Below are 17,053 nucleotides of genomic sequence, written 5' to 3' on the forward strand. Positions count from 1 at the left end.
TGTGGGATCTTCCCGGACCAGGGCACGAACCCGTGTCCCCTGCATCGGCAGGCGGACTCTCAAACACTGCACCACCAGGGAAGCCCCTATCTGCCTTTTTTGTTATAGCTGCCCACACTAGAACACAGTTCAGCCAAGTTCTCTGCTGCTTTATGATAAAGATTGCCTTTTCTCTCTCTCTTTTTTTTTCTGGCCGCGCCACACATCTTGCGTGATCTTAGTTCCCTGACCGAGGATTGAACCTGGGGCCATGGCAGTGAAAGCACGGAGTCCTAACCACTGGACCTCCAGAGGAGTCCCTAAACATTCATATTTCTAGCAACATTCTGTTCATGATAATATACGTATTCTCTAAGGCAACAGAGGCTTGCTCTACTGTCCTTCACTTCCTTCTGAGCCATCACCCTAATCACTTTTTTTTTGGCCACACTGTGGCTTGTGGGATCTTAGTTCCCTGACTAGGGATTGAACCCAGGCTCTCAGCAGTGAAAGCATTTGGTTCTAACCACTGGACCGCCAGGGAATCCCCCAATCTTTTTTTTTTTTAATTAATTAATTTATTTTTGGCTGCGTTGGGTCTTGGTTGCTGCACACAGGCTTTGGGCTACTCTTTTTTTTTTTTTTTTTTTTTTTTTTTGGTACGCGGGCCTCTCACTGTTGTGGCCTTTCCCGTTGCGGAGCACAGGCTCCGGACGCGCAGGCTCAGCGGCTCATGGCTCACAGGCCCAGCCGCTCCCACGGCATGTGGGATCTTCCCGGACCGGGGCACGAACCCATGTCCCCTGCATCGGCAGGCGGACTCTCAACCAGTGCGCCACCAGGGAAGCCCTGGGCTACTCTTCATTGTGGTGTGTGGCCTTCTCATTGAGGTGGCTTCTCTTGTGGTGGAGCATGGGCTCTAGGCACACATGGGCTTCAGTAGCTGTGGCACACGGGCTTAGTTGCTCTGTGGCATGTGGAACCTTCCTGGACCAGGGCTTGAACCCGTGTCCCCTGCATTGGCAGGTGGATTCCTAACCACTGTGCCACCAGGGAAGTCCCCCCCAATCGTGTTTATTTTATAAATTTATTTATTTATCTTTTGGCTGTGTTGCTGCGCACAGGCTTTCTCCAGTTGCAGAGAGAGGGGGCTGCTCTTTGTTGCAGCGCGTGGGCTTCTCACTGCAGTGGCCTCTCCTATTGCGGAGCACAGGCTCCAGGTGCACAGGCTCAGCATTTGTGGCACATGGGCTCAGTAGTTGTGGCTCATGGGCTCCAGAGCGCAGGCTCAGTAGTTGTGGCGCACAGGCTTAGCTGCTCCACGGCATGTGGGATCCTCCCGGAGAGGGCTCGAACCCGTGTCCCCTGCATTGGCAGGAGGACTCTCAACCCCTGCGCCACCAGGGAAGCCCCTGCCCCCAATCCCTTTTAATGCCCATATTTTTAGCAGGTTCCTGGTTGCTGCCAACATTCCTTGGCTTATAGGTGCATCACTGCAATCCCTGTCTCCCTCATTACATGGGCTTCTTCCCTGTGTGTGTCTCTCTATGTCTTTACATGGCCTTCTTAAAAGGGCATCAGTCATTGGACCTCATCTACTTGATTATATCTGCAAAGACTATTTCCACATAAGGTCACATTCACAGTTCCCAGGGGTTAGGACTTCAGCGTATCTTTTGGGGGGAAGTATTCAACTCACAACAGGTAGTTTGTGTCTTTGTAGGAATTTTCCTATTTCACCTAAGTTGTCTTATTTGTTGGCATATAATTGTGCATAGTATTCCCTTATAATCTTTTTTATTTCTGTAAGCTTTGTAGTAATATCCCCCTTTCATTCCTGGTTTAATAATTTGAGCTTTCCTTTTTCCTGTCAGTCTAGCAAAAGTTTTGTGAATTCTGTTGATCTTTTCAAAGAACCAACTTTTGATTTCGTTGCTTTTTTCTATTTAATGAATTTGTGTTCTAATTTGCATTATTTCCTTACTTCTGCTTGCTTTGGGTTTAATTTGTTCTTCTTCCAGTAACTTTTTTTTTTTAATAAATTTATTTAGTTAGTTAGTTTTGGCTGTGTTGCGTCTTTGTTGCTGTGGGTGGACTTTCTCTAGTTGTAGTGAGTAGTGGCTACTCTTTGTTGCAGTGTGTGGGCTTCTCACTGTGGTGGCTTCTCTTGTTGTGGAGTGCAGGCTCTAGGCACGCGGGCTTCAGTAGTTGTGGCACGTGGGCTCAGGAGTTGTGGCATGCAGGCTTAGTTGCTCTGCAGCATGTGGGATCTTCCTGGACCAGGGATCGAACCCTTGTCCCCTACATTGGCAGGCGGATTCTTAACCACTGTGCCACCAGGGAAGTCCCTCCAATATCTTAAGGTAGAAGATTAGATTAGTGATATGAGATCTTTTTTTTTAATATAGGCATTTATAGGTTTAAATTTTCCTCATCATCTTTCCTTTTTAATAGACAACTTTGCCCCCAAGGCTTTGTCTAGGAAAAAAACCCTGAGGACAAAGGTAGAAACCAGCAGCTTTTTATTTTATTTTTTATTTTTCAGAATAATTTGTTTATTGTGTGTGTTATGAATTGTAGTGTCACAGTTTGTTCTCCTGACCCCCACTTTATAGTTTCTCACATCTGTTTTTTGAATTTTATTTTATTTATTTATTTATTCATTTATTTTTGCGGTACGCGGGACTCTCACTGTTGTGGCCTCTCCCGTTGTGGAGCACAGGCTCCGGACGCGCAGGCTCAGTGGCCATGGCGCGATGGCCCAGCCACTCCACGGCATGTGGGATCTTCCCGGACCAGGGCACGAACCCGTGTCCCCTGCATCGGCAGGCGGACTCTCAACCACTGCGCCACCAGGGAAACCCTATTTTATTTATTTTTTTATACAGCAGGTCCTTATTAATCATCAGTTTTATACACAGCAGTGTATACATGTCAATCCCAATCGCTCAATTCATCACACCACCACCACCACCACCCCGCCGCTTTCCCCCCTTGGTGTCCATACGTTTGTTCTCTACATCTGTGTCTCAATTTCTGCCCTGCAAACTGGTTCATCTGTACCATTTTCTAGGTTCCACATATATGCATTAATGTACGATATTTGTTTTTCTCTTTCTGACTTACTTCACTCTGTATGACAGTCTCTAGATCCATCCACGTCTCTACAAATGACCCAATTTCATTCCTTTTTATGGCTGAGTAATATTCCATTGTATATATGTACCACATCTTCTTTTTTTTTTTTTTTTTTTTTCATCTTCTTTATCCATTCATCTGTCGATGGGCATTTCGGTTGCTTCCATGACCTGGCTATTGTAAATAGTCCAGCAGCTTTTTATTATGGGCGTTTTACTGCTTCCTCTCTGGGCACCTCCTGTGGGCTGGTTCTTGGCTTGAGCCTTGGAAGGACTGACACTGGTCAGTCCACACATTGTCCTGGGCTCTTTTGTTTTGTTTTAAAATGGCATTTGTGTACGATACTCTGTGCTGTGCGTGTGTGTGTATCCTGAATGACATGAGGGAAATCTTACTTTATAGCCTGTACAATAATCCATACTCTGCTGTAGTATTTCCACAGCACAGAAGACAAAAAGACACATTAGAAAAGACACATAGTTAACATTTCTGTGTTTATTTTTATAGCATAAACTGGATGGATGGATGATGGGTGGGTGGAAAAGACGTGTGATAGCTTTTTCCAAATGTGAGGCTGCCCCTGCTTAGTGTTCCCAGGGTGCCTGCTCTTCCCAGCTGGGAGAGGCCTTGTGGCCCAGCAAATGCCCTCCCCCTGACACAGGGCTGATCCCTGGGCCTGATGTGGGTGGTGTGGTGACTGTGGTGTCTCCCTAGGGCGTCTGTGAGGAAATGACTTACGAGGAAATTCAGGATCATTATCCACTGGAATTTGCCCTGCGAGACCAGGACAAGTACCGGTACCGGTACCCCAAGGGGGAGGTAGGTGGGATATGGGGGCTTAATCCCAGCCACTGCTGCCTGCCTGGGAGGACCGCCTGTGACTGAGGGCCCCGAGGGGCTCTGCAGAGGCTCCGTGGGCAGCAGGAGGGGCCTGGCCTCAGAGGTAGGCAGGCTGGGTGTGTGTGTCACCTCTACCACTTCTCAGCCGTGGCCCAGGCTGCAGACCCCTCCTTGGGTGGTGGGTGAGCAGTGCTGCCCAGGAATCCCAACCCTGAGGCCTACTGGAGCCCAGTTTCCCATCACTCCCCATCTTTACTTTCCCCATCCCTGGGAGTGTCATAGGGTGACCCCATCCTCCCTGCGGCTCCAGATACCATCCCTAGCCCTGAATCCAGACCTAGGGATTCATTTTCCCCAGGTGAGTTGTGACTACCATAAGTCACCTGCACTGTCACCTCCCCTCAGACTGGCTCTCGCCTCAGCCCAGGCCCCGGGTAGAAACAGTGTCACCTTTTTTTTTTTTTTTTTGCGGTACGCGGGCCTCTCACTGTTGTGGCCTCTCCCATTGCGGAGCACAGGCTCCGCACACACAGGCCCAGCGGTCATGGCTCACGGGCCCAGCCGCTCCGCGGCACGTGGGATCCTCCCGGACCAGGGCACGAACCTGTGTCCCCTGCATCGGCAGGTGGACTCTCAACCACTGCGCCACCAGGGAAGCCTCCAGTGTCACCTTTGACTCGTGTATCTCCCAATTCTAGGATGTGACCTGAGGCAGTGGCCAAATAAAAATACCTCCCACAGACACACAGGTTTGCGTACACACATACATGTACACATGTCGAAACCCCCCGCCCAAATGCCAGGCTCACAGGTGCCTATGCTGTGCTGTCCTCGGGAATAGGACAGCTTCGGGTAGCATTGATATTTCCCCACATCATACTGTGAGGGAGAACCCAGATTTAGAACCAAACCAGATAACAGTAAAAAGAAACAAAGCAGCTGGCTGCTCAAACTTGAGAATACAGGGGGGAAATTGGTAGGGAAGGTAGTTGCCAAAAGAAGCAATCTAGGATATCCCCAGAAATACCAGGGGCTGGCACAAGTCATGTTGGTATTACTCCCAACCAAATCATGGGGCAAACTCAGCTCCAAGCTTGAGGCCTTTTTTTTTTTTTCTGAAGGACGGCTCACTGTGTGCAAACAGGGGTGAACCCCCAGGGCTGGGTCTCCCAGTGAAAAGCTCTAGACCTGCCAGTCACCGGGGTTGGTTCAAGGGCTCCCTCACGGCACCCAGGGGAGGTACAGGGCAGGCAGACTGTGAGGATCCTTCCTGGGAGCTCAGGCATTCTGACAGTTTGCACTCTGGGAAGTTTGGGAGGTTTTTGCTTCCCCTCCTTACAAGCCTCGTTCTGTGTACTCCACGTGCGGCAGGTAGGAAGGGAGCCGTGTCTTCTCCACCTGTCATCAGTTGCCAGCATGTGAATTCCAGCAGCTGAGGGTTCAGCAAAGGGCCCCAGGATGGGCATGGAGGTGGCCCCTTGGACGCAACCTAAGCCCCAGCCCTGCCCTCTCGGTCCTACTGGGACCTGGCCCTGGGATAGGGGAGGTGATCCCTTTGTCAGACTGCCAGTCCTCACCAACCTCCCAGAATGGTGAGGAGTTCAGGAGAAGGTAGCCCACTACCCAGAAGGTCTCCATCCCTACCCCCAGAGCTGGGTTGAGGATGCTTCCCACTTGCCCTTGCAGTCCTATGAGGACCTGGTCCAGCGACTCGAGCCTGTCATCATGGAGCTGGAGCGGCAAGAGAACGTGCTGGTCATTTGCCACCAGGCTGTGATGCGCTGCCTCCTGGCCTACTTCCTTGACAAGGCAGCAGGTGCGGACGCTGCCCCTGGGGAGGTGGGATGTGTGTGTGAGAGAGATCGAAGGGGACTGTCACCTGGGCATCCCTGGTGCCAACCCTCTCCGCCTGTGTCCACAGAACAGCTGCCTTACCTCAAGTGTCCGCTGCACACGGTCCTGAAGCTGACCCCCGTGGCTTATGGTAAAGAAGCTTCCCGCATGCTGACCTGGTTGCCAGACTGGCTGTCTGCAGGGTTCTGTGGTTTTCTGCAAACCCCTCCCTTGAAAATTTCATTAGAAGCTCATTCCTCCTCCTTCCACCCCACCACCTTTCCCAATTTGCTTTAAAATTTTTTTTGTTTTAATTCCTGTGGCCACAGGAAGCCTCCCCAATGATCCTTCCTTAACCATCACCCACCCACATGAGGGGCTTTTCTACTGGTTTCTCCAAAATCCCCCAGAAAGCCCCACGGCCCCCAGGACCCAGACCTGAAAATATGCGCCTCTGCCTTGGGCTCTGCCAGCAGAGGCCTCACGCAACTTCCTAACCTCCTGGGTCCCGACTCCTCCCCTTCAACACTGGACGAGGCACTCTCACATGGTTGTGCCCTCGGGACAATAACTGTATAGCTCAGTGGCAGCTAAAGTCATCCCAGTGCATGTTAATCGCCTCGTCCCCCTTTGCACTGAGCGCCTGGCACCATGGTGATCCCGCCTCGTGTGTGAGACAGGGCTGGGTGAGGGTCTGCTCAGTGTAGTGACCCCTCACGGAGCTAGGCTTGTTGCTTCTCAGACCGCCCTCAGCCCCCGAGGTGGGCTGCTCATCCTCACTGTGGCTCTGCCTGGTGCCCGGGCTCCTTGGCGAGCCTGCGCTGGGCAGTGGCCCAGAGGCTCGGGCCTGACACGCTGCCTAGTGCTTCCTCACGGGGCCTCCAGAGCTGCCCAAGGTGGGAGGACTGGAGTGAGGCTGAGGCGTCTGCTCAGCCCCACAGCAGCGAAAGCCTCCTCCTGGGAGAAGCTTCTACCCCTGTGGCTCTGCTGCGTTTCAGGAGGGGGAATGGATTTGCATCTTCCCTTTGGCAGGTTGTAAAGTGGAGTCCATATTCCTGAATGTGGCGGCCGTGAACACGCACCGAGACAGGCCTCAGGTAGCAGCTGGGTCACTGCTGGGGTGGTGGGCACGTTCCTGGGGGTCCAGACACAGCAACCACCAGGGCCAGGCCCAGCTGGGGCATCTACTGAGTGAGCTTGAGTTCTCTGTCAGGGTGACGCTGTGGCCAGAACAGAGGCTAGAGGCCTACAGGGGGCAGGCGCTTCCATGTCCCACCAGCCCAGGCCTCATGAGCACCTGTCCAACTTGAGCACCTTTAAAAAGTAAAAATGAAAAATGTCCTGCTTTGTTGTGGAAAGGGCCATGCAGAGGCTGAGGGTGTCTCGGTGCTGCGTAGAGACCTTCCTGCAGAAGGACACGTCTCTGTTCTGTGTTCCCCCAGCGTTAAAGATAGAAGCTCCTTGAAGTGTTGCCCAGAAGCACTTCATGCCCGTGTGGGATCCTTCTGCCATGTTGGTTTCCTCTCCCACTAAGGCCAAGAGCAGGACCGCCCCTCTGGGCCCCATTCCCAGAGTCTGTTGCACCAGGAAGGCTCCTGGGACCTTAGTCATGCCTGCTGCCACCCACAGTGGGACGTGCTGGGCCTTGGGTCTCTGCCCAGGGTGCAGGCCTTGGGCCCCACAGGCTGAGGTGTGTGGATGTGTCCTCCTATTTCCTAAGGCTGCTTCCCCTCACCAGAACCAGTCATTGTGTAAACCTCTTCCCTGTTTGCCCTGAGAGTCCGATGAAGGCCCAGTCTGGCACACACAGGTCTCAGGGGAAGATGTCCCAATAGGCCCCTCGTACTGAGGAAAGCCCAGAGGTGTTGGGCCCCCAGCACTGACGGGGTGATGGTGAAAGAGGCCCCTGGACCCCGCAAGCATCAGGGGCTGGTGCCCCGGTCCATTTGCAGGAGCGAACATGGCCATGGGGTAGTTGGCAGGCACCCTGCCTGCCTCTGGGTAGGCACTTCTGAGAGGCAAACTTCTGTTGGCCACAGGTTCTGGGATGGTTCCTTTTAAGGTGGGCAGGATCTCCAGGTCCTGGCCCATCCTTGGGGACAGGTTGTGGTGAGAAAGGGGCCCTTGGGAAGCCTGCCCCCAGTGAGAATTGCACCTGCCCCTACAATTCCAGTGGCCAGCCCTGTGAACTCAGGAGTGTGGCCATAGGGGACATGATTCCCTCCCTGCAGATCTGGGCTGTGGCCCAGGTCATTGGTGACCTGCTCCATTGGGCCACCAAGATCAGGGATCACATAGGATCACATAGTCTTTCAGAGTTGAGGGGAGTCTCTGACCCCCATCCCTTAGGCCTGAGATGCCCTGAACTCAGCCGGCTGTGGACAGAACTGGGCTCTGCAGCTGAGGCAGGGGAGGGATGCTGTTCAGGAGGTGGTGCAAGGGGCCTGGTGCCCCAGCTCTCAGACACAGGAGGTGTCCGCAGGCAGCTGGGGCCATATCTGACACCTGTCCACCAACACACCGACATAGCCGGGAGGAGGGCACCCTCAGGAGCTGGTCCCCTTCCCAGCCAGCTGTTTCTCCCCACCTGACCCAGACCTGAGGCAAGAGGCGGGGATGGCCTCACTCTGCGTAATGCCTGACCTGCCTGCAAGGAGCAAGCAGGAACTGGAGGTGTCCTCCATCCCCCACCTTTGTTCTGGTGTTTGTCACCCACCACGTGTCAAGAGGCTCTTGACCCCTGGCTCTTAGGAAAGGTCGGGGTCTAAGTCCTGTGGCCGGGGCTCCTTGGGGTGAGAATGTGAGTCTGGCGGCTATAGCGATGAGCGAAGCAGGTAGTGGTGACTGTCTGTCCTTGGCAAATGGTCAGTGTTCTGTGTGTTTAATTTTGTGCAGAATGTAGACATCTCTCGGCCTCCGGAGGAAGCCCTTGTCACGGTCCCTGCTCACCAGTGACCGTGTGTCGTCCACTGCAACCCCCGGGCAGGTGTTGATCTCTGTGGACGAGGTCATTCCAGGCCCTCTGGTCTGTGTGACAGTCACCACACAGGAACACCCTCAAAGCCATGCATGGCTGGTGGCACCCAGAATCCCAGTCCCAGCCCACCTGTTTCCTTGTTGACAGTGTCAGGGTTGTATGCGGTGCCCAACCTGCTGCTATAAACCACTTGGCCTGACTGCATCTGCACCGGGCCAGTGAGAGGTTTCCCAGCCCCTGATCCTTCTGTTCTCTCTCACCGGCCTGGTGGGCTTTGTGAAGTGTGAAACCCAAAAATGTGAAACGGAAAGCACTTGCTGTGATGTTTCCACCCACTGAGGCCGAGCTGCCTGGGTAGACCTGGGGACCCCTGCCAGGGCTCTGCTGCCCTCTCTTTGGCCACTTCCTGAGCCAGAGGCAAGGTGTTCATGAGCTGCTGCTGCCTCAGTAAGCGGGAAAGAGCCATCCCCATCCTGCCTCACCAGGAACTGAAGAGCTTCCTCCACTGGCCAGACCCTTGAGTCCGTGCGTCTGCATTTGTGGATGCTCAGGAAAGCAGTGTGTTCACTTCAGCACATGGGAGTGCACAGAAACATGCAGGGAGCGGGGTGTTTGCGATTACCCCTTCCCAATTATGCCTACACTGGAATACTCGTGGGAGCTGGCAGCCAAGGCCACCCCTCTCCAACTGCTCTCATGGTGCAACACGTAAAGAAAGACGTGAAGACGGGACAGTTGTATGAGTCGCCCTTCCCAGTGCTCGAGGGAGAGTCTGCCCTCCCATCTTCCTCTCCCAGCCATGCCACTGGGCTACCTTGCCCGCCGCTGCCTGTGTCCACACAAGAGTGTACACTGGTGGCAGGGACCTGCATTTGCTGTGAAGGATTCGGAAAAGCTTGCATGGTCCTGCAAAGCCTGTCCTGGCGTTTGTTGACCTCTACCCACGGAACTAAGCACGGGAAAGCCCAGAGCTGGAGGCAGCCTCCGGCCAGGGCAGGAATTTCCCAGCTTCTGATTCTTGTACACAGGAGCCTGATGAAAACGACCTCGGGAAGCCTGCCATCTGTCACGCCCCTGAGTTCTTTTGGGCCCAGGGAGTTGTGCTGGGCCGCAGGTTCCGGCTCCATTTTGTAGCTGGGAGAACAGGCTGGCCAGCAAGTTGTGAGGCTGGGTGAGGAAGCGTGTGGATTTGTAGTTGGATGCGCTGCTGTCCACAGGTGGTGGTCCTTGGTGAAGTCAGGCCCCAGGATCCTGTGTCCCTGGCCCAGGCTGATGATCTCTCGGCCTCGAGTGCCACAGCAGTTATGGACAGACATGGGTGGAGAGATATCCAGGACAGAGCTGTGGCAGTACCCTCCTTCTGGACTTATCTCCTGTCAGAGACCCAGGCCCCTTAGACCCAGGGCCAGAGGACCACGCTACTGCCTTTGGGATGTGGAGACTGCAGCCTTTGCTTCCATGTCCGCCAGAGTATTGGTGACTTTTGGTCATGCTCAGTTGTTGGCCATAGCAGGTCCCTTTGGTCAGTGGCACGTACATCTAGATGTCACCACCTCTCCAAGACCTCAGGCTGGCTGAGGTGAGACCAGCGAGGCCTTTTCTCTCTCTCCAGAGGGCAGCCAGGAGCTACTGGAGATGTGTCACAAGGACTGGAATGGGGCAGAGGGAAGTCTGGGATCCCAGCAGGGCTCACCCGGAGCCAGCTCTGCATGGGCAGCCATCCACCTGGCTGGCTGCCCGGTTGTAGCCGGGATGGTTGATGTGCTCCTGTTGCAGACATGTTTCCTGCTCGCCCTGGAATGGATGTTGTTGGATCTCAGCCACATATCACACTGTGTCCAACATTCTTTGCAATAAATACTTTTTTAAAAAAGAACAATCTAAGGTGTTGTGTGGCCAGCTCGCCACTGGTGAGGTTCTTTCCAGCGGCTCTGCAAACCCCTGTGCTGTGCTCCCTCCCAACAGGTCTGTATGGACCCTTGGTCTAGCTCCCACCCCCATGACTACCCATCCCTGGAGCGGAAACTGTCTTGCCCTGGAGTGAGCCCTGGGCAGGGCCCGGGTTTTCTCTGGGCTGACCAAGGTTGCTGGGCCCTCACCACTGAGACAGAAACAGACATAGGGGGGGATCTGGGGTCCCTGGAAATGTGGGTTCCAAATACTGGCATCCCTGGAGAGGGGAACCAGAGGCTGGGTCGAGGATGGAGGGCCTGCATAAGGCTGTGGGTGGAGCGTGCTGGCTGATTCTCTGGTGTTCTTTGTTACTTCTGGCGTGGGGAAGGTGGTGACAAGAGACACCCTTTCCTATGCCTCAGAATTTTTTTTTCCTTTTGTATTTAAAAAAAAATTTTATTGAAGTATAGTTGTTTTTTTAAAAAATAAATTTATTTATTTATTTATTTTTAATTTTGGCTGTGTTGGGTCTTTGTTGCTATGCGCAGGCTTTCTCTAGTTGTGGTGAGCGGGGGCTACTTTTCCTTGTGGTGCATGGGCTTCTCATTGCCGTGGCTTCTCTTGGTGCAGATCACGGGCTCTAGGCGCACGGGCTTCAGTAGTTGTGGCACGTGGGCTCAGTAGTTGTGGCTCGCGGGCTCAGTAGTTGTGGCTCACGGGCTCTAGAGCACAAGCTCAGTAGTTGTGGTGCATGGACTTAGTTGCTCCACGGCGTGTGGGATCTTCCCAGACCAGGGCTCGAACCCGTGTCCCATTGGAGTATAGTTGATTTACAATGTTGTGTTAGTTTCAGGTGTACAGCATAGTGATTCAGTTATACGTATACATGTATTCATTCTTTTTCAGCTTCTTTTCCCATATAGGTGATCACAGAATATTGAGTAGAGTTCCCTGTGCTATACAGTAGGTCCTTGTCATCTATTTTATATATAGTAGTATGTATATGTTAATCCGAAGCTTCTAATTTATCCCTCCTCCTCCCCATGCCTCAGAATTTTGTTGGACTTTTCTACACCTTCTGCCGTGGGGCTGGGGTGTTGCAGGGGTCTTCGTCCATGGACATAACATTGCTGGCATTTGCCTTTCCTAGTGTGTCAGGGCAGAGGGTGGCTATGTCACAGTGGATGACAGGAACCCCTTGGGCTTCATCCCCAGGCTCAGAGTAGTATCAGCTATGACTGTCTTCCTGGTAGGTGAGGTTGGGGGACCGCTGAATGGTCCCCACCCTGTCTCCGGGCACAGAGTTCCTGGAGTGGATACCTGACCTCCTTAGAGGCTTCCTTGCACTTCCTGAAGAAGGTTTTGAAGATTTCAACAGCAAAGCAACAACAGAAGGAATGAAATATAACACTATCCGAATTTTTCTTCAGGTTCACTGTTCTACCACAACCTAGAAAGAGCGATTATATATGGTTAGGCTGAAGAATTTTGTAGCATTTTGGGTTGCTAGGAAACAGTGGCCATCAGGTAGGATCAGAGGATATTTGGATAGAATGAAATACTGTTACAAAGACATAGGTTTCAGCAACATTTGAATTATATTTATAATATGGTTGTATATTATATATTAATAAAATATAATTATCACCTGTAAAGGCGAGTTGCCATGTTTGGTTTAGACCAATCATTATTCATCCCCTGGGACTGGGCACATGGTTGTTTACACAAAAACTGTTCTATTAAAAGTGGAAAATGGGGTAGACCAGAAGTGGTATCTGTCAAACCCTGGCTAATGGCCACAGGTCTCTTTGGGAAGGGTTGTGGGGAAAGTACCAGCATGAAGCTGGGCTGTCTTCACAGGGCCCACCTTAAAGGGCACCCACCCCACTTCCGTCAAGGGCCCCTGGGTTTGTGAACTGATCTTATCTGGAATATTGGTGAGAGATCCTATCCTCTGCAGTCAGGTCTCTGGTGGCCAGCCCTCTAGTTCTTTTGTCATACACATCCAGTAGGGCTCTGCTGGCCTCCCCATCAGTTTTTGTCTTAGGGGCCTGGTGATCCTGCCAAAGATCCTGGTATCTGCATTGAAATCAAGGAGGCATTTCAACTATAGTGTGTCCAACCAGAATCTCTGACTCATGGACAGCTGTGACTATGGTACTTATGGGTCAAATTGTGTCCCCCAAATGAATACATTGAAGACCTAACCCCTGGTACCTCATAATGTGACCTTGTGTAGAAATAGGGTGGTTGCAGGTGTCATAAATTAAGATGAAGTCATACTGGAGTAGGGTGTGCCCCTAATCCAAAATTCCCCAGCAACTTCAGAGACAGCATGGATCCTGCTGACATCCTGGCTTCCAACCTCCAGAACTATGAGACAGTAAGTTTCTGTTGTTTGAGCCGCTCAGGGTGTGGTACTTTGTTACAGCAGCCCTGGCAAATGGAAACTTCTCAGCGATGAACTTCCTAGGGCCTTGGTGAAGGACTATGTCCTGGGTCGTCTCCAGGGACTCAGGGAGAAGGTGAGTTGTCCCTGATAAATTCAGTCCAACATTTATTTTGAATGAATGAGTGAATCTTCCTGAGGCCTTGGGTTCTTTCCTCTACATTATACCAGGGAGCATTTGGCATCTCAATTGCATTTAGTGAGACCCAGTTTTCATTTCAGCCAACCAAATAGACAGGCAGAACAACCCCCAGTAGCTTAAGCCTGCACATTGAATCCAGAGTTCCTGGCAAGCTCACCTGCATTGATGAAGTCCAACCTAACTAAGCTGATGTTCTTATCTCCATGGTCTAGGGCCTCGGTCTCCCCCCGCCACCCCACCACATAGTGTGTATATTTTAGCTAATGTAAAATACCAAAGTCTTAAATTCTTTTGATACATAAGCCATCCCCTCTGGGTCTGACTTTGTAATAAGGTCTCCAGACATGCTGGTATCCATCTCTAGTTTAAGGAGTTGGGGAGGAGGGGCATTAGAAGAGTTGACTCCCCTTGCAAAGTAACTCCCTCACGAGGTCTTATGGGAGGACACCTTGCTTCAGTGGGCAAGGGAGGTGGAGAAGGGCTGGAGGTTGGTTGCAATCTGATTCCTCTAATTCTTTCATACGCATCTTCATTTCACTTAATTCATGAACAACACATGAAGTGCCTACCACGTGCTAAGCAGGAGGAATATAGCAGTAAGCACAGGGGCAAACCCCCTCCCTCACAGAGCTGACATTCTAGTGGTGGAAGACACAGTAAAGAGGTAAGTAGTGTATTAGAGGGTGCTGGGACAGAGCCGAGGGCGTGGTTCAGGGTTGTATGAAGTCCTCACTGAGGAGGCGACCAATGTCCTGGATGTATTAAATACATTTTCAACTTACGATATTTTCAGCTTACAGGGGATTTATCAGTAACCCCATCGTAAGTCGTGGAAGATCTGTACCACACCACCAGTGATGGCTGTACTAGCTCTGTCTCCTCAGCCTGCTGGGGTTGCCAAAGGCTTTCCCTTCATCCTGGCTGGATTTCCACTGCCTTTAACTCCAACCAGGCAAACGTCCACTCCGGATGCACCCCCGTTTCCCTGGTCACCTGCTAACAACTTTATCAGTTGGAGGAAACTGACTCTGCCCAACATAATCAGAAATGGAATTTATGAAAATGAACTTGTGTAGCTCCCAGAACCACCAAGGGCACAGGAGGACAAGACAAAGAGGCCATGCCCAAGTCACAGTTCTGCTTTGGCAGACACTGCATGCTGCTACCCGGCTGCTGTGACCCCCACCACTGCAGAGGCTCTGGTCACCAGCCCACTAGGCACACTCCGGGGAAGGTATGTCTGACCCTAGGGAAGGTACATCTGATTCCAAGGAGGGTACATCTGATTGGCTGGGCCTTGGGCAAAGGAAGCTGGGAAGTTGATGTCTGGCATTTCTGCCTTCTGAAATGGAGGAAGGGAGCCCAGGTGCTGGTGAAGAGGAATGGCAGGAGAGCTGTGCTCTACTTAGCTCTCACACTCCTGGCCCTGTGGGTCAGTCCTGGGCTGATGTCACCCACACCCTGCCACCCACACCGTGGGACACTGGGCTTTCTGAGCATCATTGGGTATTGCTTTGGCCCCATGCAGAGTTCCCATATGCAGCTTGACTGCCACATAAAGGTCCCAGCAGAAAATAGTCTTTTAAAAAAATATTTACTTATTTATTTGGTTGCACTGGGTCTTAGTTGCGGCAGGTGGGCTCCTTAGTTGCGGCTCACTGGCTCCTTAGTTGTGGCATGCGAACTCTTAGCTGCGGCATGCATGTGGGATCTAGTTCCCTGACCAGGGATCGAACCTGGGACCCCTGCACTGGGAGCGCAGTCTTGGCCACTGAGCCACCAGGGAAGTCCCAGAAAAGAGTCATTATTAACACTGTGCGTATTTGAGGAGAGTCCAATAAAAGGGCCGTTTACAGAGCTGTGGGTGAATTCGGGTGTCAGCACCTGGGGCTAACCTTGGGAGCACTTTCCTTCCCTAGGCCTTGTGGACTGAAGAAAAATGCACAACCTAAAAGTTGTGTGGGACCTTACTGAGGACTAAAGCCCAGAAGACAGCCTCTCAGAAAGCTCTGAGGAATTGCTCTGAAGAGATAAGGGAGGAGCCAGGATCTACAGGAGTTTTTTGTGGGAAGAACAAAAACAAAAATATGTAGTTGAACACCAAGATTACTAATCACAAAGAACAGACAAGTTAATGTTTTTCTATGTATGGGAACATGCAAGGACCTGGGTTCATTGAAATTATTCCTTTGATATGCATCTTAACTATCTAGGGTCAGTATCCAAAGCACAGAACGCTTCCTGTTTTTCTCCATCCTGAATTCCCCTCAGGTGCACCATCCGTGGGTTGCTGCAGTGGCTAATGGCTTGATTCTTGTAGAACTGGGATAGCGGGCAACATTCTTTGTTTACAGGAGAGTCAGGCAACATTCCCTGTCCACAACCCACAGGGTCAAGGCCCAGGAGGGGAAGGGTTAGTGGAACCTGGTGGGACCCAACCCCCGACCCCCACTCCTGTTCAGTTTCTACTGTAATCTGTCTACCAGAGGGATCTCTTAAATCAGTCACTCCCTGGGGCTCTCAAGATAATTTCTCAGCATTATGGCCCTGAATGGAGGGACTGGCGAGCTGTGGCTGTGAGGGTGGAGCGGGTGGTGTTGGCGGTGGGATGTGGTGTGTCTGAAGGCCCACAGGAGCTTTGGGGAAGGAATAGGGAAGGAACAGCGCCATTCATGCACTCTCCTCCCACCCTCTGACGGATCTCCTGCAACTTAACTGCCTTCTGTTGACTAAGCCTGACGACTGACTACGAGAAGGGAGAAAGAGAAAGAGGGAACCCCAGGACAGAGTGGGATAGGGGGTGGATGTGGAGGGAAAAGTAGAAGATGGGCCTGGACAGGCATCTACTATGGGCATCAGCACTAAGGTTGATGTGGTTGGTAGGGAGGTAGATGCACAGACAGCTATAGTCCAGCATAATGCGTGCTAGGGCAGTGGGAGTGGTGGGTGGGGTGGAACCCACAGAGGGGACTGGGGAGGCTGAGGCAGCCCATCCCCCAGGGGGAGTGGTTTCCGGGCTGGTGCTCAGGGGAAAGTGGTCAATGGGCTAAAGGAGATCCTTTATTTCCTTTTCCAGTTATTATCTAGCACCTGCTGTGTGCATGGCCCTGTGTTGGATACAGAACACATAGTCCCAGCCTCACTTAGCCCGCAAAGTAGCAGGAGACACCCACATAACCCAAGGTTTGGTGCTGGGCTGGGGGTTCACAAGGGCTGTGGGAACACTGAGGGGAGCCCTAACCCAGACTTGGCATCTTGAGAGGCTTCCTGGAGGAGGAGGTGTTTAAGTTGGGAGCCAGAAAGGGTGGCGGAATTCACGTGGTGCGTGCTGAGAGCAAGGAAGCACAAGGAGCCCCATTCAGTGCTATGGGACTGAAATCAGGACTTTGTCTTAAGAGATACAGGGAGCCATTGCAGGGTTTAGAGTGAGGGTGTGTGACTGATATGTACTCTAGGGAGATCCACACAGGAAGCATTGGGGGGAGCAGGTGAGTTCAGAGCTGGGTCAGTGGTGGGTAAACGAATGTTCTGGGGGTGAAAGTGGCAGAGCGTGGAGAGAGTTGGGCAGCATGCCTGGGTGACCAGGCAGAGATGGGGACAGAGGTTTGGGGACAGTGAGTTGCCCGTGGAAGCCGAGGAGGTCTTTGGAGATGGAGTTCTGGGAGTCCTCAGGGCAAGTATGGTGGTGGATGGGCGCAGACTCTCGGAGGCCAAAAGGGCTGGGAGGGAGGACAGGGCAGGGTCCACTGTGCCTTGGGATGCTGGTGGGTGGTGAGCATGTGAGCAGTGGGGAGGGCCAGAG

The 17,053-nt window shown here is 52.3% G+C and overlaps 1 protein-coding gene across 7 annotated transcripts in view; it reads left to right on the top strand.

Moving 5' to 3' along the window:
- The window catches only part of PFKFB4 (6-phosphofructo-2-kinase/fructose-2,6-biphosphatase 4), a 47,286-nt gene extending 30,233 nt beyond the window's left edge, over positions 1 to 17,053 (top strand). For 3 of the 7 annotated variants that reach the window (XM_032650418.1, XM_032650420.1, XM_032650421.1), the window contains 5 exons: positions 3,832 to 3,936; positions 5,644 to 5,773; positions 5,879 to 5,941; positions 6,823 to 6,887; positions 8,686 to 11,200. In XM_032650418.1, the coding sequence (XP_032506309.1) occupies positions 3,832 to 3,936; positions 5,644 to 5,773; positions 5,879 to 5,941; positions 6,823 to 6,887; positions 8,686 to 8,745 (423 nt within the window). In that variant the 3' untranslated portion in view covers positions 8,746 to 11,200. Of the gene's footprint in view, positions 1 to 3,831; positions 3,937 to 5,643; positions 5,774 to 5,878; positions 5,942 to 6,822; positions 11,201 to 13,091; positions 13,186 to 13,813; positions 13,916 to 14,044; positions 14,486 to 16,327 lie in introns of those variants that run through there. The other 4 variants (XM_032650417.1, XM_032650419.1, XR_004352358.1 and 1 more) reach the window with 3 other exon arrangements.

The sequence above is a fragment of the Phocoena sinus genome, chromosome 11, assembly GCF_008692025.1.
Source record: "Phocoena sinus isolate mPhoSin1 chromosome 11, mPhoSin1.pri, whole genome shotgun sequence".
NCBI classification, from domain to species: Eukaryota; Metazoa; Chordata; class Mammalia; order Artiodactyla; family Phocoenidae; genus Phocoena; species Phocoena sinus.